The sequence below is a fragment of the Pollachius pollachius genome, assembly GCF_949987615.1.
Source record: "Pollachius pollachius genome assembly, chromosome: 14".
Classification (NCBI taxonomy): Eukaryota; Metazoa; Chordata; class Actinopteri; order Gadiformes; family Gadidae; genus Pollachius; species Pollachius pollachius.
The window spans coordinates 4998654-5024782 of NC_136947.1; the positions used below are offsets into that span (position 1 = coordinate 4998654).

The window sequence follows — 26129 nt, forward strand, 5'->3', positions numbered from 1 at the left end:
TAAATTGGGTCCCTCCTAGATTATAATTGCATAACTGTTCAGGCTTTCCTGCAGAAAATTAGAAGAAAGGAGGTAGAAAGTTACCATCCTCTGGCTATCTTATATCTTGTTCCTTTAAAGTTGGATTAAGAAAGTGTGTGTGTGTGTGTGTGTTTTTGATGCCATTGTGTGTGCGTGTGTGTGTTTTTTTGCCTGCCAGTGTGTGTGTGTGACTGTGGAGGCCAGTGTCTAATTATGGGAAAACAAGCTAGAGAGTAGAGAAGGAGGTTTTTTTTGTCAATTGAAGAAATGCTGAATATAAGTATTTTTAGAAATAATAATAATGCAAAAAAGATCAAATATATAAGGGAAAAAAGTGTGGAACTGTTAAGTATAAAGTAAGTTACTGAGCAAGTTAAAGGCGAAAAAGAACCGTGAGCCATGAGAAACAAATCTTAAATAATGCACCCTCATCCCAAACAGAAGCAGGTATTTAGAGCAACCTGCAGTGAGAATTCACCCTGAGGTAATGCCATTTTTTTATTCATCGCCTTTTTAACGGTGCTTACTCGTTCAAAAGTGCTCACCGGGTTGTGTTTAGGAACCCCTGAGGCTGTTTCCACTTGTCCTGTTGCTAAACAGCTGACATTAAAACTCCCCTACGAGTCCCACAGTATCCTCAATCAGCAGTAATCATTCACAAACATTGTGCGATAGTTGTTCGGTTCCACGATTGGGTTGAATCGTCAGTTGGCCGTAGATTTAAGCAAGGCACTCACTTGTAAACTAAGCACTTTTGTGTTGTTTTTTTACGTGATGTAGTGTGACGTGTTTTGTGCTGCTTCATATTTCTATTTTAGTTGTGTCGTGTGAGGTTAAGAATCGAATCAAGTGTGTCCCTCAGATTTTATTGCATGTTTATTATTGACTCAAATTGGAGTTTAATCATTTCACGAGCCAATCAAAAGCAACGGCTGCAATAACCATTCCGAAATAAACATTCATGACTGTTAAAGCTGAAACACAGCACAGCAAAAACTAATTCACATGATTGATCCAGGTTATTCACGCTTTGATTAAAACGATTTACACTGTGATGTAAATCTACAAATATGAGCTCCTAGTGGTGTCCATGAGTGGTTTGTGACATCACACAAATCACCCAATGCTATTCAGCCCCAACTTTATTACTCAAATATTTCTTTTGAATGTGGTTTCCGACTCAACAAAGATGCGGTGCATTTAAGTGGAGGGAAGTATGCAATGGTGGCAGTAGTCAGTTGTTATTACTTTAGGGTCCGACATCACATGAGCCCCACTCTCACTTATCTCAGGGACATGACCTATTCTCAGCAGTCTGAACATAGTTTCCTACATGCACAAATTACCTAGGAACATCTATGAGGGAAATGGTGTTGAAAAGTTGATACAGTATATCCACACCGATATAATATAATTGCTATGTTGGTATATGTTGATCACTGAGCCATTAGGTCTTTATTTGAAACTTTCTTTCACACACACACGCGCACACATGCACGCACACACACACACACACACACACAATGCTTCAGTGTTATTGACCACCAAATCATCATCACCTCTAAACTATTTCGTCAAAAGGGTTCACCTCATCTCATTCATACCATTGCAGGACTGTGCAATGTAAAGAAAAGCCTTCCCATGTCACACAACAGTTGCATATCCTAGTTGTGAGAGAGTATAAACGACCACCCTTCCATCCTTCATTTCATTGGTAAAAGGCTTTGATGTCCCTGGTATAAGCTGCAGCTAACTGAGGCAAGATCAAAGACAAGCCCGGCTCTCATTTAGACTATACTCTGTGAATATGAATGTGGGGAGCTACCCCCGACGTTAGAAATAGTCTGTTTATGATCCATGCTGACCTTTCATAGTAATCAATTACATCTAAAATGTCTACAATGTTTGAATGAATGCAGAGGTGGTCATATTCGGGATAACCCAAAGGTTTTGTATCTCAAATCATGAAATATGCATGTAGTTGCTTTAAGTTTGGAAGGCTTGTGTTTAAAAAAAACAAACATATATACGTTTTTAATTGATTAATTGGTAATTATTAACCTATCCATTCAACAATGCGTTTTTTTACCATCCGACTTTCTCTCTTCCTTTGGCCTATTACGGGGGTGCGCACGTCGCAGCCAATCATAAACCGACTCTTCCTTAAAGCTTATAGTGGATTAGCTATTATCGACTGCTGCCGCACCAGCATCAGTCTATAGAATTGGGGAAGGAAGGAAGATAGGCACCGCCGTGCACACAGTTTAGCATATTTAACATTTTCCACGGCATTAGCTCGTCGAGAATGTGCTGCTCCTGCTCACTCTTCTTGTGCATCGGTTGACTTTGGCAAGCGCATCGAAGTAGGCTGCCGTATGTATAGTCGCATCGGAATCTCTGGAGGAGTGGGGCTGAAAAGATCCAAGAAATGAGCGTCTGTGGAAAGGGTTTCTGATTCATTACGTAGACGTACAACGATGGATCTTTATATTAGCACCACTTCGCCGGCTATTTAGCGCAGCTCATTATTTTCTTTTTTGTCATCTCGCGTCTCCATGTTTAAGACGGCCAATTACCCAACGGTGGATCCTGCGCCCACCATCATGCACGGGACCTGGTTTAACACGGCGTGTGGAGCAAACACGCCCGTGGCGGTGGAGAAATCCAAGAAGAAAACGTTTAACCTTGTCAAAATGATGTCTCTTGGCAACAAGAAGGGCCAAAGCAAGCACCAGCAACACAACAACAACATGCCATTCACCATCCATTGTCAGATCGGGAAAGAGATCAAACACATTTGCAGCAACTGCAGCCGTGGAAACGATACTCTGGACGGTGAGTGTGCTAGGCGCTAGGTGGGATCCTATGAGGCTTATCTTATTTTTAATTCATTCACACGTGTGTCATCTAGATCGGTGTGGTTCATGTCACTATAAACCCTTCGTGGATTTGTGTAACTAAGTGACGTGCCTTATGTATTCTGTTTGTGTTGGGCTGTTCTCATCATCTCTAGGCTACCTGTGTTGACGTGTATCGGTTCAGACATACAATAAATAAAAAATACATGGATTTCGAACGGATGTACAACCCAAAATACACCAGAAACCTAGGTTTGTTTTGGTTGGAATCCATTTTCTTTTCTTTGATTTCTTTCATTTTTAAGGGAAAAATATATTCCTTTCTGAATTAATATGCATTATTATTTGTTGGGTTGTTTTCTTATATCACGAGTTAATATGACATGTTCATACAATAAACAGGAAACTGCTAGAAGCCAGCATTTTCCAGCATCAGCAATATTGTCACAATATTGTCAACAGCCATTTTGTTAGTCAACCAACAGGTGTTTGGGATTAAAGACAGTTGATGAGAATGAGGGCCTTCAACTGTTGGCAAAGTGGAATGATGCAAGCATGGGTCAAAAAGGGACAGTTATTTGAGTTTTTACACTTGAGTTTTTATACCTTGAAGGAAAATAAGAAGGTTATTTGTTTAATCTATCCATCTTATTTGCAAACTAAATCTTGCCGCGAATGCTATTTGGTCTTTCTACTGAGTTAATTTGACATTTCACCATTATTACCTGCTGCTATACGGACGGCATTCAATTGTTGGTGTAGCCTCTTGGCTAATTATGTAAAAATATTGATCAGAGAAATTAATGTCCATTCACCATACAGAGTGATTTCCCACTTGGTGTTTAATAGTGTTTCATTCCTCTCTTTGGGATCTCTAATCAATTGACACAACTGTTTCAATAAGCTGGAGTATTTTTGTAGAAGGTCCGCATTTCGAAAATGGTTAGCTGCTAGGTATTTAGGTAGAGGACTTTCTCTTGGACGTTTCCGTCGTCTCTGGGTACAACACATTAGCTCACATGTGTTTGGTAGTCATTGGTCTGACGGGAGACTGATGCTGGTGATATTTAAAGATGGCTGTATCTTCTGGCTGCCTTTCATCTGTGTTGACATCTTCTAATGTCCTCCTGTGTTTCCGTTAATGTACTGTGTGTCGCAACACACTGTCAACGAGGCCAGCCTTTAAATCTCCATCCATCGTCTTCAGCCTCCGTGTCACTTTGACCCTCAAGGCAAAGATAACGGAGGTCTGTTATGTACTGTAAACTCTATAACAGTGTAACTGGATAGAGTTTCAGAAGTAGAAGTAGATGTTTCACATCAAAACATTTAATATTTGATGTATATTAGTTTGGAGCTAATGAAGCGGGATGGAATGGCATGCCTAATATAGCAATTGACTGATTACCATCGGCTGCTGTTGTCTATAAGAATGTGTCTGTGATGAACCTGCTCACTTTTTGTCTGCTCTTTGGTACCAACGACTCCCTTTAAATGCCTTCATTGATTGTTCATCAACAAACACTGTTTAGTTCATTTGATTTCATTTGCTAATCAAGCTTCTATCTGCCAACCCCCCCTCCCCCACCACGGGAAAACACTGTTGTGTTGCAGTAGATCGCTGTATGTGGATTCTGTTTATGTGAATGCACATTGTTTACAGCCTTTCCAATCAAGTCGCAATGACTTCATTCCCCTTTCACTCAACGGTTTGTCTGCTAACTTCAACTAGTATGGCGTTTGATGCGTACACGGGGGGGGGATGAAACGCAGCGCTATTTAAAGAATGGAAGCAAGGGAAAAACAAAACACATCCTCAGTGAAACGCATGTCCCGCCGATTAGTTTTTCTTTCAAGCCAATCAGTGTCGTCTGCCCTCAGACTGTTTACTGTTTTGACTAGGAGCAAGTCATGCATAATGCTGTCTGATACTTGGGCCTGTTTTCCCGTTTATGTATTTCCCCACAGAGCGTGAGCGGTACACACGCCCGCACTGTTGTACACACTAACTTCCCACTTAGTCCCTCGCCCCCTAACTCGCCCTTTGTGTGTCGTCTTCCCAACAGCCGAGGAAGTGGAGCGGCTGGCGGCCATGCGCTCCGAGTCGCTGGTTCCCGGCGCCCACAGTCCTCCCATCCGACGCCGAAGCAAGTTTGCCACTCTGGGACGGCTGCTGAAGCCCTGGAAGTGGAGGAAGAAGAAGAGTGAGAAGTTCAAGCAGACCTCTGCCGGTATGAGAACTCATTGTTTGCCCCGACTGTGTGGCTGAAAAGTGTGGGGGTGGGGCTGGGGAGTAAATGTGTAAACTACATGTGTTGGCACACAAACACGCATTTACATAGACACAGGCACACACACGTGTACGTACATACACACAGTTCCATACACTCAAGTACATACACTCAAGTACATGCGCACGTACGTACGGACGCATGCATGCACGTACGTACAAATAGGTATGGGAAAATGTTTGTTTTCCTGTGTCATTCCGTTCCAGTGGCGATGCAGCTGTACATACATTTCCGAGGCCATGGTTGGGTCACATGGGACACCTGTTGGGTGAGGCTGTGCGGGCTTGTGTGTCCGTGCATTGCGTCCTTCTTTGGAGTAAAGGTTGTATGCGTTTCCAATCGGTCGGTCAGGATGTCACCGCATCCGGTTCTAGAGTCTAGAGAGGTTTATCGTCGAATAATGAAAATATAAACGATTTGAAAATCCCGTCGTGAATATCTCTGTTGTCAATGCTGCGGTCCGAGGAGGCCACGGTGAAGGACGCGGCCCCTTTAAGTTGTGGCCGTGCCTTCTTTTCTTCTGCCTGGCTGGTGATCTGGCAGTGTGAAGCTCACCTGCTGGGGAGCAGGTGCACAAGTGAAAATGGGTTTCAGATTCAGTATGACCGCCTTCGCCGGACACTGCTTCCCCTCAAGAGCAAGCAAAGTGAAGGAGAATAGGCGTTCATTGGCGTTAAAACTGCATGTCGCCCGATCCTTTGGTCATTGGCTGCGCTTTCCATCTCCTACTTCAAGCACTGCATGCAGTCCCCATCGATTTCAGTATATTCAAAGTTGTTTTTGGGATGTATTCCCTCCTGGCTAAGGTGTATTTTTAGAGCCCAAAATGCTGACGCTGGTATTTTGGGTAAGTCAAGGGGGCTCACTCTTTGAATACATTTTATGTTTTTGCATTGTATTTTCCTCCCCTGGACAGTGTCCTTTGCGCACACCTCAAGCCGTTCCCCTAGGGGTCTGACAAAGTGTGCATGAAAGGGTAGTCTCATCATTGTTTTACCGTCATCTGCAGCACTGCAACAGACAATAAACCCTGCTTTTGTTCTGAAAACCTTGTTTTTCCCTGCAGTAGGCCAGTGATCTCGCCCTCTCTCTCATCCCGTCCTGTTTGTTTTGCCTCCAGCCCACGAGGGTTCCCTCTTATCGTTGGTCAAATCTTTTTTCCTTTTTTTTCTGAAATCCTCTTATACCGCGGCAGAACCCCGTACACCCCCATCCCAGAATGTGTGCTGTGCGGGGTTTGTGTGCTCGTAGCATTTCTCCAGGGCCGGGTGCACTGTAAACATCGGGCCTCAGAGTGTGTGCGTTCCGAGCTGTGTTATGTCGCCAGTCAAAAGCGTATTGTTGTGATGCAGATCCCTTCAGCGGGGGATGAGTGCTGCTCATCTCCGCTGGGCGATACATTGTCAGCCATGGCTGTCCCCATGCATCAGTATTGATCCGGGGGTTTCTCACCGGAACAGTGAACAGGCTATTGCACTTTTGCCCGTTTTGATTGGGATACGTATGCAGCCTGTTTATGGTAATGGCTGAAGTTGCAAATGCGTCAGCCTAGTTAACGCATGGTTCTAATCAACTGTATTTGCATCTTGTTGGCCTCATTCGAATGGCTGTGTCTCCTGAAACTGTTGGCATAGTTTTAAAAAAGATAGTTCAGTGTTCCTCCTAGACATGTTAAGCAGGTGAACACGTTGATGAAGTGATGCCTCCTGTTAAGGGCGAACAACATGGCGGAGGCCACAGTGGTCGGATCTTCGCGTCTGCAGTTGTTGTTTTTCCATACTTCCTGCTCTGGCAGCACGCTCCTTAGCCGCTGGGCCTGCAGATGTTATCTCAGGTAATTGGACTGTGTGAACACAGTGGAGGCCCAGACAATGTGCCGTGATCATGAGCACATGCAGAGCTCCGAAGGCAGGGACACGGTATTATTGTTATTATAATAATGATTATTATATTTATTTTTCATTGGGTGTTAGGAAGGAGGGATGGAGGGAGTGGTAGGACTTGCGAGACGGACATGGTGGTGTTGATGATCTCACTGTATCTATTTATTTTTATTCAGGTTTTTTTGATGCGTCATGCCTGTAGCCTGCAATGTCCAACTTCCAAAGTATTAGCGTTTAGGTGCTGCAGCCCTCCCTTTTGTCCAACTGTAGGTCATGCCTCAGTCTGGGTTTCAATCAGCCCGTGGTTGATTTGGGGTTTGTGCACTAGAAATCAATTTTGGTGTTGGGAGGAAAAATCAAACCTTTGGGCAAAAGTGATGGATGCAGTGTAAAAAGTGACTTTGTTGCAGCTCTAACATGCATCATCCCATGAAACTATCCCATGAAACTATCCTATGAAACTACTAGACGGTACTTTGTGGGTGCTGCCAGCGCGCAAGCAGAGTTTGGGGTTTAAGGCAAATTTCGAATAATGGTGCGTGTGACGGGTGTCAGAGCAACCGACTGAGTGTTTCCACGATGCGTGTCACAGTCCTCCTTGTTGGATTGATATCGTAATGTGAGGAATTGCGTCTGGAGCCGCTTGCTGATATAATGCCGCATGAAAGATTGAATGTGTCTTCTGCTAGGCTATGGCTGACTAAATTGCCTTTCTAAAAGCCTCCACTTTCAGATACCAAGCCCCAGGGCAGCTAGGCCTATCTGGGTCATTTCGCAGTGGAATATATTTCTTTTATAAGCTACACACATAGCCTCCTCAAGTCAATACAGTCTGTATTCAACCAGTCTTGATTTAATATGCTGTCGGCTAGGGTCTCTCCCAGATGAACGGAAGATCCAGACCTCTCATCTCTGTGCAGACCAGGAGCAGCTGGAGCAGGAAGTGACTCGGGCCCTACTGGTCGAGACACTCTGTGTCAACAGGGTCTGTCCTAAATTAGACTGATCCCTGGCGTTCGCAGTAGGCCGGTTTCATGCTGGAAAGATGAGCTATGGAACTTGGCACGTTGGAAGTTTATGGAGGCTTGAGGTTTAATAGGGTTTAAAAGAAATGTATACCTTGAAGATTGAGGGAGTGTGTATATATTTAAAATGTTGATTGTAAAAAAATCATCACACTTGACTTTTGTTCTATGAACAGGGTTACCAAATATTTAATAATTGAACTGTGCAAATTCAATTGCACAGCGGTTATGTCATAAACCTTAAAAGTAATTCCTTCCTGTGTCTTGATTTTGCGTGAATTTAATCTTTGAACATGTTTTTGCTGCTGCCTTTTCCTCTGCCTTTTGGCTTGAAATCTGAATTGGTGCTTTACATGGGTTTGGCATAGACTTGAGGGAGGGGGATGATTTAACTTTAAAGTCTGCAACCTAATCCATACTCGCCAGGGAGGTCCTCCTTTCAAATTGTAATTGTGTTGAACTTCACTTGTTATCCAATGACACAAAAGGGGTTGACCATGAGAGGAATGGACTTTTGAATATGCCTCCCGCCAGATTCGTTCAGCTCAATATCTGTACAGCTATTAAAAGCTGCATTGATCTGTGCCGTTCTAAATTAGGACAAGGGGATTTTGTTTTGAGTTCAAATCAAGCGAACGATTGAGGCCAATGGAAGTCTAACGTTGTACCAGACACAATCACGAGTTCTTCTGAAAACAAGACCGATTGGTCTTTCTTAAAACGGATCTTGTAAATTAAAAAAAGGCCAACAGTTGACCTCTCACATTAAAGGTTGATTAAAAAAAAAAAATCAAAGCCCACTTTTAATTGGATACTCTTCAATAAACACAAGGGTTGAGAAGTGCACCGGCCAGCCCTTTGACTTCCTGACTTGAATGTGTCTCGGGATGCTCATTGTTTCCTGGCAACGACGACGAGGAGGAGGATAAAAATCAGCACCTCCACTACCTATTTACTTTCACTCTGACAAATGAGGTTCTGTGTAAAATCCATGCAGCCTGCTTGTCAGCAGCACTTTAAACAAATGGCTTGAATGTCTTAATTGCAGTTCTCCTTACGTCAACGCCTGCACTTCATGCGACGGGACTCAGTGTTCCGCATCGGGTAGTATTTTGGTCTCGTCAAAACCCAGACCCTCCCCCCCCCCCCTCCCCCCGTCCTCTCCTCCTCCCAAACTATTTCACTGATGGAAAGCGCCTTGCTGGTGCGATTCAGGGGATGCTGAACCAATGGTATCCTAGAGCAGTTTTTAACGGAGTGTACTGGCAGACGATGGCTTGTCCCCACTTTGCTCTTTACAAAGTTGATACAGTTTACAAACATTCAAGTGTGGATTAGTTATTTTAAATCCCCTGGATTTATTGAAGAAATGTATGTAAAAAGATGGGGCTATTCATTTGTTTTAGTTTTTCAAATAAGGCAAATATTTATTGCCTGCAGAAATGCAGCTATTTCACCAGATGCTGCTAATTTTCTGTTTAACATTGTTTCGAAAAGAGGACTTTAGTTCTCTGTGGCTGCTTCGCCACAAACCTAGCAAATCCATGGCACAATTTCCCCCCTCGCGCTGCATTTATTTACAACGCCTTTCATAGACGCGGTGATAAACCAGAAAATATATAATTGATTTGCGGCATCGACCAGTGAAAATAAATAACATGGCCGGTCGCAGCCCTGTGGGCCACTAAAAGCAAGGGGACCGGAGAGGTCAAGCCGGTGGGTTGCACATAAATCCCCCACCAGTGAGGTGATGCGGCCGGACCCAGGGTGGAGCTCCTGGCTGCTACGCCTGTAAAGAGGTGGCAGCCCTGGCCCGGCCCTGGGATCTGTCCTCTTCACACAGTGGCCACAGTGCCTGGAGGCTGGTTCTGGCGCAATGTGGCTCCGCTGTTCCCCACCGTCCCCCCTTCCTAATTGGCTCCTTTTGCAGGGGTGTTTTTTGTTTTATTATTTCAATTATACGCTTCTATAATTACGGACATGCTGCCGCACCGCCTGCATTCATTGTAGGGGTTTTTCCGATCCTGTGTTTGGCTTATCTGCTGGTTCCTCACAAAAAACTGGGCAAGGACTTCCTAGTCGTACGCAGTGCATTGTAGCATGCCGATACCATTGGGAAGCCTTTTTTAACATTTGTTCTCTTGTTACTCTTATCTCTTATTAATTTTGGAGGAGTCGTCAGTTTGTTAGATGGCTGTCCAGTTTATCCTGTGAGCCACTTGGAACCCTGTGATACAATGAATAACCGACGCAACATGAATAACCTTACTGCCTTTTTAAAAACTGTTCTGTAATCCAAATGCATGTGACTTGTATTCTTAATTTGATCTTGTTTTTTTTCCCCTCCACAGCTCTGGAGAGGAAGATGTCAATGAGGCAAAGCAGGGATGAGTTGATCAAGAGGGGTGTGCTGAAGGAGATATTTGAAAAGGGTGAGTTGAATTAGTGACACTACTAACCAGCGCAGCTAAAATTAGATTGCAGGTGATCAATCATATCTGCCAAAGAGTCGAAAACATCCCAGATTCTGCCATATGCAGAATTAAAAGCGTTGTCAGCCCCCTCCTCTAAGGCTTGGTTTACTTGAATTTACTCTTATCAAGAGTCTAGCCTAATAAACAGTGGTTGTGACGGCCGCCATGCTGACAGACCTCAGGATACACATATGCTGTCATCAGTCTCTACGTTCGTCACAAAATAGTCCTGTGATTTTCCATCGACGCTCGTGATTACGAGTCAATTCTTTAATTTCCTCATCATGACGAGATGAGTGTTCTCTCAAGATGGCTGCGTAATTATTCCATCAGATCATCCAATCCATCTTTCCCTGCAGGCTTCCGTAAATAATTCCACAGGATTATTTTAATTTTATTTGTCATTTGGCAGAAGCTCTATTAGCAGGGATCGCAACGTAGAATATCTGGAGATGCATTCTTGCGTTACTTAATCTACATAATCTTAATGGTTTAAAAAACACTGGCTCCGGGAAAGAAATCTAAGGCAGACGGCATGTCCTCATCTGCCATTTTGCTTGGGGTGGTTCAGGAGGTCCAACAACCGCTGTCAGGATTTGCCAGGCGCGGAGGTCTCTGTAAGAGGTCAAGCTGTTTCAAGTTGCCCAAATCCTCCATCTGTAATTTCTTGGAATGCAGATTTAGTTTAGTGCTTTCATTGGTTTTTCTTTTTTTTTTTTACTCTGTCATCGCCGTTCCAAATCTTACTGCTGACATTTCAGTGTATTAAAGGACTCTAATTCGTTCACACTGTTTATGCTTCCCGCTAAAGACTTTTTATGGAGTATGCGAGTGACAGGGACGTTTGTGGGCATTTGACATGCCAGCCTACTGCCTCTTCATGTCGGAGATCTTATTAAAAGAACCACTTAATATTTGAAGGCAACACAAATGAGGATAATGTTATACCTGGATGATGCTCTTCCCTGTTAGTGTGAATCCATCTGGCTATGATCTGGCATTAAATGCCAAAGGTCTTTTATCAAACTCCATATAATCAAGGCTCTGCTGCTGTTTGCATCCCCTTCTAAAGGTCCTCCGTAGTTCGAGTGTTTGTCATTGCACCTTAGAACCTGGTTAATCCAAGGGTTTTCATAGATAAAATGTCACAACACAATAACGCCCCCAATTCATTTACCACCAAATGACCCTCGCTTCAAACTTAAAATAGGAGGCTGCTTTTATTTTGCACCCTAAAATAATTGTATTGGAAGTGAATCTTAAGCCCCACAGATTCTCCCTCTCTTGCCTCCTCCTGTCCATAGCTTAAACTCCTTAGACACACAATTATTTTGGCACTTTCGCCGATGCAGTGAGTTCCTGTCGTTTTTCTCTCCTCTTCTTTTGTTGTGCCAGAGTGGAAACTGTCAGGCTTGGGTTGATTGATGCGCGGTGCCGAGATAAATCTCATTTTCCCTCACTGTTGTTTTCAAAGCACCACTGTATTGTAAAAGGCTTTGTGTGTGTGTGTGTGTGTGTGTGTGTGTGTGTGTGTGTGTGTGTGTGTGTGTGTGTGTGTGTGTGTGTGTGTGTGTGTGTGTGTGTGTGTGTGTGTGTGTGTGTGTGTGTGTGTGTGTGTGTGGGGGCTGCAGGATGCGGGCTGTCTGAAGATGTGTGCATAGGTTCTCACAGAACTCAAAGGAAGCAACGCTATGCATGCGTGTTTATTAGTTCCATTAATCGTGGATGTAAGAACGATGGTAAAAATAGCATCTGCAAGTAGCGCTGTCAGCCATCTTCTGTGTCATGTACAGCAAATGAAAGGGTTTTCAGGACTATGAATAGAATTAAAAACCACGTCCAAAGTACAAGGTGTCTCAGCTTTACTGAAATTCTTCTGTGGTTTTTGTTTGTGAGAGATCTTTCCTGTGTTACTAATCACTAAACTATATATATCCATCTTCCTAACGTTATTCAAATCGTTCCCTTTTCTTTATGCAACAGTGGAATTCCGGTCCTCCATGGATGGGGGCCTATGTACTCAGGAGCCCACTATAAAGTCTGCTATGGTTCGGCCGGCCAAGAAGTCCTTCACGTACCCAGGGGACCTTCAAAACACCCCGGCCAAGCCCCCACTGTACCACAAACAACCCCCCGCCCTGCCACCCAAGCCCTTCTCCAGAATCTCCAACCACAGCACAGGTGAGTTCCCCCCCCCCCCCCCCCCCCCCCCCCCCCCCCCCCCCCCCCCCCCCCACTAAATAGAACTGCACTACATGTATTTGTTTGGTTTAATATACATCTATTGATGCACTTAGAAACATCCTCAGTGATTGAACCTGGGGTCATTGGGTGTCTCGGGTCTTTCAACATCGTACACCCTCACCCAGGCGACTCAGCCGGCATTGGTCAAGTCCCGACTTGTGTCTAAGTAGAATGTACCCACGGATCGCCCCTCTTGATCCACAGCCATCTAGAGACTATATAGAACTGCACTACATGTCTTTGTTTGAGTTTTGAAGTTTTCATTTTTTATCTGCTGCCCGCCACTGGCTTGCATGGATTTCCTGTCTGGGATCAATAAAGAATCGACCATTGTTGTAAAGGAGGCTTTTCCTAAAACAACATACCTTCCTGTTTAGGAGACGGATGTTGTTTTAAACTGTCCAAGGATATTTATGTTTATGCGGCCCAGAATGTGTTTATATTTTGATCAGCGTTTGTGTGGTTGTGTAAACGTGGATTATCTCCCTTCTGTTTTGGTCCCACTTTCTCCCACGACACGTGCAGGGGATTAAAGTAGTCTCATTAAACCCCCCCGGTGGTAAGGTCATCTGGGCTGTCATTGTCAATCTGGAGCTCAGGGAGGAGGAGCATTAGCCTGGCCTAATTCCCACCTCTCCGCCCTGGGAAGGGCTCAGAGTCCCGGCTCCCCTGATCCGCCAACTAGGCAGTTTGAGTACTAATTACCAATCGGAAACATCCAGGGGACGTTAATGAAGCGGATGAGGTTAATTTGAAAAGTTTGAAATTTTAAAAAATGCATGCACTTTTTGTGTTTCCAACTCATTTTCGCCCTTCCATATCCTCCCGTCTAGATTCTTGCCAGCTGATCCGGCTGCCCCGCATGCCCGGCGGCAAGCTCTCCCCCCCTCTGCCTCCCAAGAAGGTGATGATCTGCATGCCCCCCGGCGGCTCCATCGACTCCCTCTCCTCCTCGGTGTCCCCCAGCCAGCCGGGCGGCAGCTACCCCCAGAAGTGTCCCCCTCCGAAGGGCCTGCTGTCCCACCACCACCACCACCACCACCCGGCCGCCGCCCTGCTGGCCTCCCAGCTGGCGGGCCTCTCCAGCCTGCACCGCCAGAGCCACGGCCACCCCATGCAGCTGCAGTACGGCAGCATCCATCGGCCCAGCCGCATCATCGAGGAGCTCAACAAGACGCTGGCCCTCTCCATGCAGAGGTTTGAGAGGTCGGTGGAAGCTGGCTGTTGTTGTTTGGGTCTGTCCCAACTCCAAATCACACTGCTCCCTTGTGTACGCTGTTGGATGAAGCATCTCCGTTCCTCCTTTTAGTTATTAAAGGTTTGAACCTTTTTTGAACCAGGCAAGTCATTCATGGTAAATTCGAATGTACAAGTTATCTATTTTTCCTTGAGGGGTAAGTGGTCTGAAATATGAAATGGTTAAGATTGCTTAAACTCTAAAAGAAGATGCAGACATCGGTAATACATCAGAAACAAGCACAGGCTCTAAAACGCACAAGCATAAACGACTGGAGACGTGCATAGAAAACATAATCCTATTTAAAGCTAGGGTTGGCAATTTGGAGATCCAGCCAGAGTAAGATGGATTTTGAAAGTATCCATCCGAAAAAAATCCAACTCCCTTCGGACTTTTCTCCCAAGTCACTCCCCCAAAACATGTGACTAGCTTGCTTGCTTTAGCAATGGGTCCATCTGGCCTTCTGGAAGACTCCTGCAATGCGCCATGAGTGCAAAGGCAGAGTGTGTGCAGTTAGGTAAAGCTAGACGGACATGTAGGCTTATGACAGGCGACAGCCACATACCTGCATTTTTCAGCGCATTTTACTTATTGACTGCTGTTGGGATGTAAAGAGGATTTCAACCTCTTTACATCCCAACAGCATGACAAAAAAGGCCCATGCACCAGTGTTGTTCTCCTGGTGGGATTTGGGGGGTCGGGATGTGATACCTGCTGCCTCCTTGTAGCAGTTTGAGGTCCAGCCATCTTCAAGGCTTGGGAAAGTATTAGGGTCAGGTTGCTGCCCCATGCTACTGATGTATCTGTCAGGGCCATATGGCCTACTTGTGTGTGTGTGTGTGTGTGTGTGTGTGTGTGTGTGTGTGTGTGTGTGTGTGTGTGTGTGTGTGGCACCCCTCTAGCAGCTGGCCTGACATAACATGACCAGCTGCTCTATACACAGACGGGTTTCTTGGTATTTGGAGACTGCGGAAGGGAATAGTGGATTGGGTATTATGTAACCGCTAGCCACAACAGATGTTTTCTTTTTTTTTCTTTTATCACCTCGAAAGACATTTGAATCCCCAATAGAAAGGGTACTGACCCAATGCTATATACAAATTCAAAATGCTTGGGATGTTTAGGTTCATGTTGCCATGAAAGGTCGTGTGGCTGAGACTTTACCTTCTGGGGAGTCTTTTAAAATCCATGTTTACACTCAACTTTGGCCCAGATTGCCCCTCCGAAAATATACATCAACAGTGTGACCCTGTTTTTATGTGTTTGTCTCAGAGCTCGTGGCATAGGCAGTCCCCTAGTGATGCCCGTCTAACGTGCATTAAAACGCATTTAAAACAAAAGTGTTTATCAGCAGGCTGTTGACCTCATTCAGGTGAATCCAGGTTGACCGCACCCCGCAACGAATCACACACAGCATCCCTAGTCCTCTTCAGTCCAAGGCCGGGTCCCCTCTTAAGAACGGCAGTGTCTTAATAAAGTCCCTGTGTTCCCGCCCCAGCTCCGCCCTGCACGGCGGCGGCGGCGGCGGCGGCGGCGGCGGCGGCGGCCAGTGCTCCATGCTGGACAGGAGGGAGGTCCCCTCGCAGATGATCGACTGCGAGGAGGACAAGGAGAACCTGCCCAGCGAGTCGGACTACGAGGACCTGCCCAGCATGTACAAGGACGAGGACGAGGACGAAGACGACGACGAGGATGACGACGACGACATATTCACCAGTACGTGGCCCCCAAGCGGAATGCTTCCCAGCTGGAGCTTTTATAGGAAAGGTAGAATTGGCGTCCGACTTGAATGGAGTGGTGCAAGGTGACAGTGCATGGTCAAGACGAGACGACAAAATGTCCAGGTCCAGTCTAAACTGTCCCAAGTGCAAGGGTCTACTTAATGGTTGAAAAATTCATAAGGTTGCTAGAGTTGCATTTAAAAAAAAATGGGTACTCTGCAGAAAATTTTAAGATGTATTCCTAGTAACTTTCTCACATTTCCACTGCTCCATGTATTCTCTCCTCACTAGTTCATGCACAAGGTCGTCTCAATGTTGTTTGGCATCTGTCTATGCCCCCAAGTCGGTTTCATACGAACCGTGAAAAAGCAGTCTGTACATCTGCTAAATGAATAAATAAAATTGAAGTGGTAAACTCAATACCCCTTCAAGGCCAACATAAGTTGATAGACTTAGGAAAACCTGTACAATGTACTCACGACAACAGGACGGCAGTAACACTGTTGTGTCCTCAAAAATTGGGTTAGTATCCAGTGGCTCTAGAACAACATTGAAATGGGGGTGGGAAAGACCAGTGATTAAGAATTTAAAGGTGGCACAATATATATGATCAAAAAGATCGAGCTGTCAGAATGTTATCCTTTTTTTCTTTTTCTTTTTTTTCATTTTTGTAATTTGTTGTTTTACTTTTGATGGCGGACTAGTGCGACGTTCCAGCATTCTGCGTTTCACAGCGGCCGGGCGAGGTGGCACCCTGGGTTACCAGGTACTTACCCAGGGACCAACCCCCCCCCCCGTCTCTAACAGGACCCCCTCTCTGGCCCTCTCCCCCACCCAGGCACCCTGGCCCTGAAGGTGCTCAGGAAAGACTCGCTGGCCATCAAGCTGAGCAACCGGCCGTCCAAGCGGGAGCTGGAGGAGAAGAACATCCTGCCGGTGCAGACGGACGAGGAGAGGACCGAGTCCCGGCAGCAGATCGGCACCAAGCTGACGCGGTGAGACGGGAGCACCTCTCGGCTCTGCACGGGGAAGAGGCTCTGGGCCTGGTTCGGCTCTCCACGGGTTTGGATTGAAACGAAACCGCACTGTTTCTCGGCTTCAAAGCCTTCAAACTACATTAACATTTAAATTTAGGGCATTTGGCAGATGCTTTTAACCAAAGCGACTTACAATAAGTACATTTGTCATAAGAAAGTGAAACACTATATCGCTGTTGGCAAAATAAGAATGTTCATGCTGCAAAGCACCAACAATCGCTAGGTAAACCCATTCCCCGTATTCAACATGGATAGCTATGTTGAAATGCTACATAACTAAATAAGACCTACAGTAAGTGCGTACGTTAAGTGCCAGGACGTACAGCATATAAGTAGGAGGGGATGTGCGTAAGACCTCTCTGCATAGCCAACCCGGTTTGCATGTGCAATCTCTTGTACATTTTGATCATTAACATTTTGTATTTGAAATCAGCCTTTTTTATTTTATTTTTTTATCACCATCCCGCACCAATGGTGGTGGCCGTTTCAGGAAGCCATCTTTCTGTACCGCAACACTTTTCGCCAAACAGAAACTGGGCGACCGTGCAGCACTGCAGTGGCTCTGGGGTCGCCCCATTACTGGCCTTATACCCTGACGCATACAGCTGTGACTCAGCCCAAACTCTCTGTAAATGTGAACTTTTTCACTGTAAACTGTTTTCCTTCCCCAGCCCCCCGCAAAAAAAGAAAAAACAAACCACCCACCCTCCCTGCATGACACGCTCTCCCTTATCCTTAAAGTAAACCACTGAAAATGGAGCTGACCTAATTTCAGCAATGCATCATTTCTCTCTCGATCTTGTGCGTGCACACTTTCTCTCACTCTCTCACTCATGCACTCCCTCTCTCTTGCTCTCTCGCTATCCCTCTCTCGCCCTGGCACTCTCTTTCACTCATGCTCTCTCCCTCTCTCTTACTCATGCTCTCTCCCTCTCTCTCACTCATGCTCTCTCCCTCTCTCTCACTCTCTCTCACTCATGCTCTCTCCCTCTCGCTCATGTCTCACTCTCCCTCTCGCTCGTTCTCTCGCCCATGTCTCACTCTCTCAGGCTGCCTTTCTCTGCCTTCTGCCTGCCATCTTCCCTCGCTCCCTGAATCACCACAGTGATGCTTGTCTTGTGATCCTACATACAAGCGAGCGTGCGCAAACTCTTGTGCACAAGGGCCGAGGAGCCAGCCCCGTACTGTAGTCATTGCGTGCACATTTTGGTACTATACCGTTCAATTTTTTATTGTTACTAAAAATCTGTCACGTGAATAAGGTAAACGCACAGACCACATCTCGCACGTAACCAAACTCGGCCGTGGCTGTGTTCGGTGCACTATCGCGGCCGTGGGAACACGAGAGACGTTTAGATGCTAGAGAACACCGCCAAAACTGCTCCGTGCAAAATTGAAAAAGACCTAGCGAGTGTTGAGAAAATAATGAAAGAACTGTGAGGGATGGATAAGGACGCTGCCAGAAAAGGGAGGGACTGTTGTCTTGAGAGATTTGGCGCAGACCCCACTGCCCCCCCCCCCCCCCCCCCCCCCCCCTCGCCGCCTGTTCCCACAAGGCCTTCTGTCGGCCTGGCTCGTCATGTTCCTCTCCGGGTCCTCCCGTACAATGTCATCACGTGCATGGTTCTAAATGCGGCGTTGCGTGCCATCCGCATTGTGCGCATTGAACGCGCTCTCGCCGTGCCAGTTCCCAGCGAAAATTGATTTCACGCACACTCATCCAGGCCGCCACGGCTGCAACGTTTTCGGTCTCCTTTTTGGTCCGCGTGCGTTGGATGACACAAGAGAACCGTGCGTACCTTTTTAAAAAAGCCAAACTGTTAGACTTTCACAGCATTTCCTTTTTTTTTTAATACCTGTCCGTTACTTCTCAGATTATACTTTAATACATGTAAATTGTGCATATATATAATGCATATCTAGAACGTATCGCTCCTTCTTGCTCTTCTGCTGCCTCTAAATATATTCATCAAAATGTATTCCCCCTCTACCCTCTCTATGGCTTTATAAATGCACAAGAACAAGATTTATGCAACGTGAGCCTGATCTCCAATCAGATATTCTCTATGTGCTTGAGCTTGCATTGCTCCAGACATCCAGTGGAGCACAGTGTGTTATGCAAGATGATGAAGGAAAATCATCATAATATCAATGAAGACGGGGCCGTCGCATGCATTCCTGGGCTGGTCGACGCATAATCATCCTTAAAAGTCCTTCCTTCTTTTCCGCGCTGCAGTGATTTGTATCAAGCCCTGCTCTCGATGCCAAGACATCTGACAGTTGGACCGGGATGCAGGGGCCCTTCGGTCTGATTGGCCCCTGAATACGGATTATCCAAGCATTCCAGGATGAACCTACGGTTGCCTGGGGGGGGCGGCGGCGGCGGCGGCTAGGCTGCGTCCGCCATTCACTGCCTGATTATCTTCCCTTTCCTCCCTATAGAATCACAGCTACTATATGCTCCGTGCCCTGTGGTGGCCTACTCGTAGAACGAGGGGATGCGAGGATTGAGACCAAACTCCTCATTAGATAAATTATAAATAAGAAAGAACGTCATTGCTCCCGCTGCTCCTTCCCTTGCGCTCTACCGCACGTCGGCGCACGTGCGTTAAGCACATGCCGCAGAGCCCAGGGGGACGCCGCCCGCTTCCCCCAGCCAACGTGCGGGGCCCTCGGCGGAGGAACGTGCGGCAAGGCCTCCCCTTCCCCACCCCCCCTCCCCGTCACACACAGCCTCAGCCCTCTGGTGGGAGTCCAGGCAGGGGCCACTTGACTTGAGGCCATTTTGAGCCCTGCAGTACCGGCGGTGACCTCCACCCGGGAGGCTTTGAGAGAGAGACTCGTTAAGTTGGAGATTTTTTAAATGCAGGAAGTAGGTGAAAGGCTCGCGGAACCACTTCCCCAATTCATGGGGTTGGGAATTAGACATTTTGTGACGCTTTTCTTCCAGCGTAACGTGGTGGTTTCGTTCTGAATTTTGTATTTCTGCTGATTCCCACGTGCCTGTCACACGAGCGTTCGCGCAGTCACACGCATGTGACGCAGACGGGTGTGTGTCAACGTAAAGAAGTGATTAATGGACAGAAATGTTAAGGAAGGGACATTAGGTCCCTTTTTGAGCTGAGATGTGATCATTTCTGTCTGTTAGTTGACCTGTTTGGTTGTTCCTTTTTCAAATTAGTTAAATTTCTGTTCAATGTTTGTGGACGTTTTCCTTTGGACCATGAAGGTTCATGGTTATGATGACGATAATGATGTGACTGTTGTGCAGTAGGTTTTTTCTTTGCGTCGGGCATTGGAGTTGGTGTGTGTGTGATGCGTTTGGTTTTGGAGTTTAGTGTCGTAGTCTTTCAATGAGTTTTAGACAAGCTTGTCCTCACCACAGATATTTTGTTTGCGATTCCTTTCAGGCGGTTGAGTCAAAGGCCCACGGCGGAGGAGCTGGAACAGAGAAACATCCTCAAACGTAAGTAGATTCTGTTTCAAGCGCTACCCTTTCTCGGCTTTAATTAATTTAAATAACCCCCTTCAGTTGTTTTTAAAGTCGACAAACAACCCCCCGAACCATTGAGGAATCTACATTTGGAACAACAGTCCTTTGGTGTGGTCGCCTGGCAAGCCTTATTTTGAAAAGCTTGCGACAAACACGTTCTTGGGCAAAAATTCCAGTCTCCTGCTTTTCCTTTTGTGTGTGTGTGTGAGGGAGAAGGCTGGGCTGGCTGCGGGTCTCTCAGTGGGACCAGTGTCCAGGGAGAAGGGCTTGGCAGCTCAACCGCGCTCAGAATCAGAGGGAATGGGCTCTGCAGCCTGCCACCGACTGACTCTAACCGCCGCCACTTCTCTCCCCGTGGCCCCGGCTTGATTGGCAGACTTGGGGGTTTGGGGGAGGGTGCGCTGATGTACTCGGGCTCCCCGGTTGATGAGTCGAGCTGCTCACTCGTAACACACATACTTTTTCGTTGCAACACACATTCTTGATGAGAAGAGTGAAGCAAAGGATTTAAGATGTGGAGCTTTGTGATTGAGGACCCTGGTTTTCTTTCATTATAACATTTTCTTATCAAACTCCAACATTTTTATTGAGAGATTTTAATCTCAATGAATTTCTACCTGGTTAAATGAGGGATTGATTGATTGAACATTTATTTTATTTAAAAGTGTGCTTTTCTCCGTCACTGGAATGAAAAATGTCGTCCTTGTTGTGTACCGAAATACAGACGCCATTTTTACAATTTCCTGACGGATAGGAATTCACATTTGTAGGCCAGCATGTCTATCTAAAGAGTACAATCCAAGGCAAGCCAGCGGCCAACCACGGCAGCCCGACGTCCCCGCCTGACCCCTCCCTCCCTCTCATGTGTCTCTCCTCAGCTCGCAACGAGCAGGAGGAGCTGGAGGAGAAGCGGGAGCTCAAACGAAGGTTATCGCGCAAGGTAAGCCCGAAATAGCTTGTGACAGATACGGAAAAAGTGCAACATATTGAACGCAGCACGCGTTCCTGTAAGTGATGAAATAGGCCACCTGAGTTTTGATGACTCACGATGAAACGAGTAGTGAAGTCAGTGGCAGGTCCTGCCATCGATGCCAGGAGTCTCCAGGGGGCCGAGAGAGGCTTGTGTCCTTATGACCTTGGCCCTTTAGTCCATGGCTACTGGCCTCTGTACCACGGGGTAGCCATTCATGCACATCCGCCTTTTTCAACAGAACTTTTGGAATGGAATCTTTTGGTTTATTTTATGGAAAATCTCGCTGTCGCATGCTGGACAAAGGAAAGATATAGATGCCGAGTGCTTGTGGTTCGGGGTGAAGGGTTGTCCTGATGGAAGTCTATGGTCTATAGTGTGTATTGTATCTCATCGTCGCTCTCCTCCGTCGGCAGCTGAGCACGAGGCCCACGGTGGAGGAGCTGAGGCAGGCCAAGATCCTGATCGCCTTCAGTGACTACGTGGAGGTGTCAGACGCCCAGGACTACGACAGGAGGGCCGACAAGCCCTGGACCCGCCTGACGGCAGCCGACAAGGCCAGTAACGGAGCAGGGGGCAACGCCTCCCGGACCCTTTTCACTGTGCAGTTTTTGCTATTTCCAGGGTTTTAATTCAACCACGTGTATGTTGAGGACCGTTAATCCTAGTTCTCCAAAAAAAAAACCTAACATGACTCGAAGACCACCGAGGCCTCACATCCTAACTGACCGGTGCGCACGTCGTTCATCCGTTCACCCTCACTCGCACACTGCTGGCCCACGCCCTCACGGCTGCTCCCTGGCCTACATTTCCCACGATGCCTTGCTCCGACTCTTAACGCTGCTCCCTCGTCCTGCAAACACGGCGGTCCTCCTCAGTGGTGTCAATCGCGGGAGGCCCCGTCAGGTCGGACCTCGGGCTTACTCTTTAGCAGTAAGAAAAATACACATCGAGCGACAAAATACCTCGGATAAGACTGCCCCACCAAGGCATGTCCCTCTGAGCGGTGTACACCCTGTGGTCTGCAACAGCAGCGAGGAAATAGAGGTCTGGTCCTCTCTCTCTCCCTCCAAGAGCTTCTGTTTGACCAAGGCCAGGGGCGGCCGAGGCACGCTGATGGAAACAGACATCCACACGGCCGCTGCTGCCCCCCTCCCTGACGCCGGCACATGACTTACTGGCTGGGATGGATTAGAATTACTGGTGGCCATGGGCCCAGTGGACATGATGCTCAGACAAGACTATTAGGACTCCTCCCCGTGTGTGTGTGTGTGTGTGTGTGTGTGTGTGTGTGTGTGGTCCTTCTTTGCCACCTCTGGCTCCGTCTCAAGTGAATTCTCTGTCTCCTACAGGCAGCCATAAGAAAGGAACTCAACGATTTCAAGAGCAACGAGATGGAGGTGCACGAGTCAAGTCGCCATTTAACCAGGTATGTGGTTGCATTTACCCTTTTTGAAGCCCACATGTAGGGAAGGTTGTTGGACACGAAATAAATGTTTGCTACAGTATTTAGTGCCGATAATATGGATGGATAATCGCCCCTCCCTTGTAAGCAAACAAAGCGTCAATGCCTTCTCTTGTGCTCTTTTTAGTACTACAAAGATATTCTAACCTTTTGATTAAAAAAGCGATCGCTGCAGGTGGGAATGTAGGCATTCACTTGTCTCGTCTGATATTTTTCCATCACCTTGGAGCCGATTTAAACGTTGCACCTTTTCATCCCACGGTATTGCATTGTCGCCACCGACGGCACAACACATTGCTTGCACCGTATTTTTATTTAGACGGCGCTCAACGTAGTCAACTGAAACTATAAGCGAAAACAATAGTGCATCCGAAGCATCAACTTCAGGTCTATTGTGGCGATTGGGTTTTCCCATAGCCGAAACCATAGCCGCATTTCTCAGACTAAGTGTGTAAATGTGAAAGCCATGAATGGAAGAGTGGAAAGTTCAACTCGGCAGGCAATTAACTATATAAAAATGAACCGTTTTTTTTTTTTTTCACCACACCCCTCACCTGTCGTCACACTGGTCTGTATTGTGCCCCGATTGGCTCCAGCAAAAGGATGAAATGCAAATGGCCGCAATGCTTCAGTGCACTGCTAAGATGTGTTTACGTTCCGTCTCGTCTCTCGAAGGTTCCACAGACCCTAACAGCAGACCACCACTGTCTTTGAGGAAAGCCGGACGGGGGGCGCTCTCCTCCACTGAGAACCTTAAGTGCTGGACAGTAACGGATGACCACCAACGTCCCCCCCCCCCATGCCCCCACCCACCACCCCTCTCCCCCTTTCTACTACAAGGCCATGTCTTCTAAAATGCCTTTTTCCAGGACCCACGCAACACAGCTCGAGTTGTGCGACCAATTTGTAGAAAACACACCTACCAACTGCTTCTACTACAGCTACTACAACGAGTGGTTCACAAAACGCCCCCCGCGGACCCCTCGCTGGACCCCTGGACAGCGCCTCAGGTGCCTCCGTGGAGCGGACCCTGGGGGTGGGTCATGCCCTCGCCGTGCTCCAGCAGGAGCCCCTCACATCGCTTGAGGACCGCCGGGAGGCAGGGGAAAGGAAATCTGGCTCCTCGGAAGCTCCGATCATGTGCAATATTTTTCTGTGCTCTCCTTAGATCCAAGCGCCATCTAGTGGTGTCCACGTCTTATTACTACATAGCCCCCCCCCCCCTAAGTCTTTTCCTCCTTTAAACTCTGGTTTGTGAAATCCCCACTGTACCGAAGACGTTGATATCAAATTGCTAACTGTGAATTTGAGAGTTTGGGCAATGCTTAGGCTCTCTACAATTGTACATTTTGTTTATACTATGGTAGGAAAGTATCATTTAAAAAGGAAAAAAAATAATACTATACTCTATTTAATTTTTACCGAAACGATAAATGTTTTAATCATTTTTTCGTTTTGGTAGGATGCAGTTGGAAGGTACATTATGCGTACGTTAACTGCTGTTTATTAAATTCATTTGTCTTTTCGGATCGTTCATCATAGAGGCACTTATGAATCTGAATTGAGTCTTAACTCTTTAACACACGTCAGGGGTCTTTACATCTCACAGAAGCGCAGGGCTCTCCATGCTGTTTTTGTTACGTTTTCTCTTCATTTGCAGCCGTGTTTTTAATGACTTGTTGCTCAACAAATACGTTGAGTCCCACACTCCGCTTCTGCATTAATACTACGTTCGTACGCTTTTAAATTAGCAATACGCATCCGTATAGAGAGAAGGGGAGGACTGCAGGTGTTTTGGCTTTTTATTTTATTTTTTTACACTCGCTTGCTTGCCTACCCTTGTTTTAGGGTTTTATTTTTTTGATACTTTCTATAAATATGGCCTATATCAGCCGGACTTCAATGAGTTATAAGAGGACTTTATCGGCCAACTAAAGTTGGCAGATTTTAACGAATGCAGTTGGAAAAAATCTATTGATTCCCAATCTTTTAAAGGCCAAATATCCAGTTAATTTGGTAGAACACTAAAAAAATATAGACTTTTTTAAATGTATCCAGCAGAAGGGATTGCATGGGAAGAGTTTAGTTGTAAAAATGTGACTGTTTTTAATGGTCAAGATTCATAAATATTAATAATTGTTTTAGTTTTGTTCTAAGCCAATTTGCTTTGTGTTTCAAATTGTCATGTTACAAGTCCATTACTGCTTATAAGCTATGGCGTATACAGGTGCAAAATATTTAAGATTTTTTTTGTTGCGTTGTTGTACACTGAGGTCAATTGGAGCAGATCAAATGGCTCTCTGGGCCATCCACTTTATTGAAAAAGGATAAAACCAAATGCTCCCTCGTTATTGAAGATTGCTAGCATGGCAACTGGGACATAGATGGCACTTAGTTTTATTTATGAAGATGTATGATTTGTGAGAGCAAAACTTGGAACAATTATTCTCTCAACCTAGTTAATGGGTTGCCCTTGCGGTGTCCCTGTTTTACAATTATTTTTGTATTTAATTTTTTACATTCCCCCCCCCCCCCCCCTTAGGGTTTCAGTTTCGATACTTAACCAGAAATATAAGATGGTGTTTTGCGTTAGAACCACCAGCTTCCATGTGATTCCAGCATCATGCCAACGTCAGCTTAGGACATTAGTCATATGTACAATACAAAATAGTTGATCTGAAAACTCATGAATGATTCTCTTTTTCTACACTGTTGAATTACTTGAGCCACTTGGTCACAGACCACAGGTCCACTTTGCTGGAATCAAGGAAAATGAATTCAGCAATAATCTGTTTCCTTCTACGTGATTGCTGAGATTAAACATTCGAAAGAGATTTTTTTTTTCTCACGTTTGAAGTAAATTATCATGTAAAGGATACAACATGTTTATTAAATTCCATTTCTGAATGCTTTTCATGTATCATGAGTTATTGGTGGGTATTTTCTATACACACAGCCTACCTTAGAGCTTGGCCATTTACTTCATATGAGGAGACTAAATGCCTTAAATTGTATTTTAGATGCCATTTCTGCCTTTCTAACTGACAAATCCTCTAGTTCACCTACCTAGCATAGTCTTTTATAACTACAAGTGAGTGGGTATATTTTTTTGTGTTTTGTAAACAGTTTATGCCTCAAGACTAGATTCCTAGCTCAGAAAACGATGGATGTCATGTGTTGTAACAAAGTTTAAAGATTGATTCGTCTGGCACATGCAAATGGATATATTTGCCTTATTTTTTTACGGCAGCTGGTGTGATAGGCTAGTAAAATAGTTTGAACATGTCTCTAGGAAACATGTAAATATATGCATACTTTCAGAGGTCAATCAGTAACTGGGGAGCGAAAGGCGTTTGTAAGTTATTTTGGGAGCCTCCTTTCACCTTATGATCTTATTAGTACCTCATAAG

General features: G+C 45.9%; 1 protein-coding gene across 1 annotated transcript; it reads left to right on the forward strand.

The window, feature by feature from the left end:
* The first annotated feature begins 4956 nt into the window (after positions 1–4956).
* Positions 4957–23480, forward strand: LOC307085797 (phosphatase and actin regulator 1-like). The gene is made up of 11 exons (XM_079750663.1): positions 4957–5110; positions 10430–10510; positions 12536–12733; positions 13630–14002; positions 15532–15749; positions 16593–16749; positions 20202–20257; positions 21163–21224; positions 21671–21815; positions 22611–22683; positions 23395–23480. The coding sequence occupies exons 1-11, from the start codon at positions 4972–4974 to the stop codon at positions 23408–23410; spliced, it is 1518 nt and encodes a 505-aa protein (XP_079606789.1). The 5' UTR covers positions 4957–4971; the 3' UTR covers positions 23411–23480.
* Positions 23481–26129: the final 2649 nt, after the last annotated feature.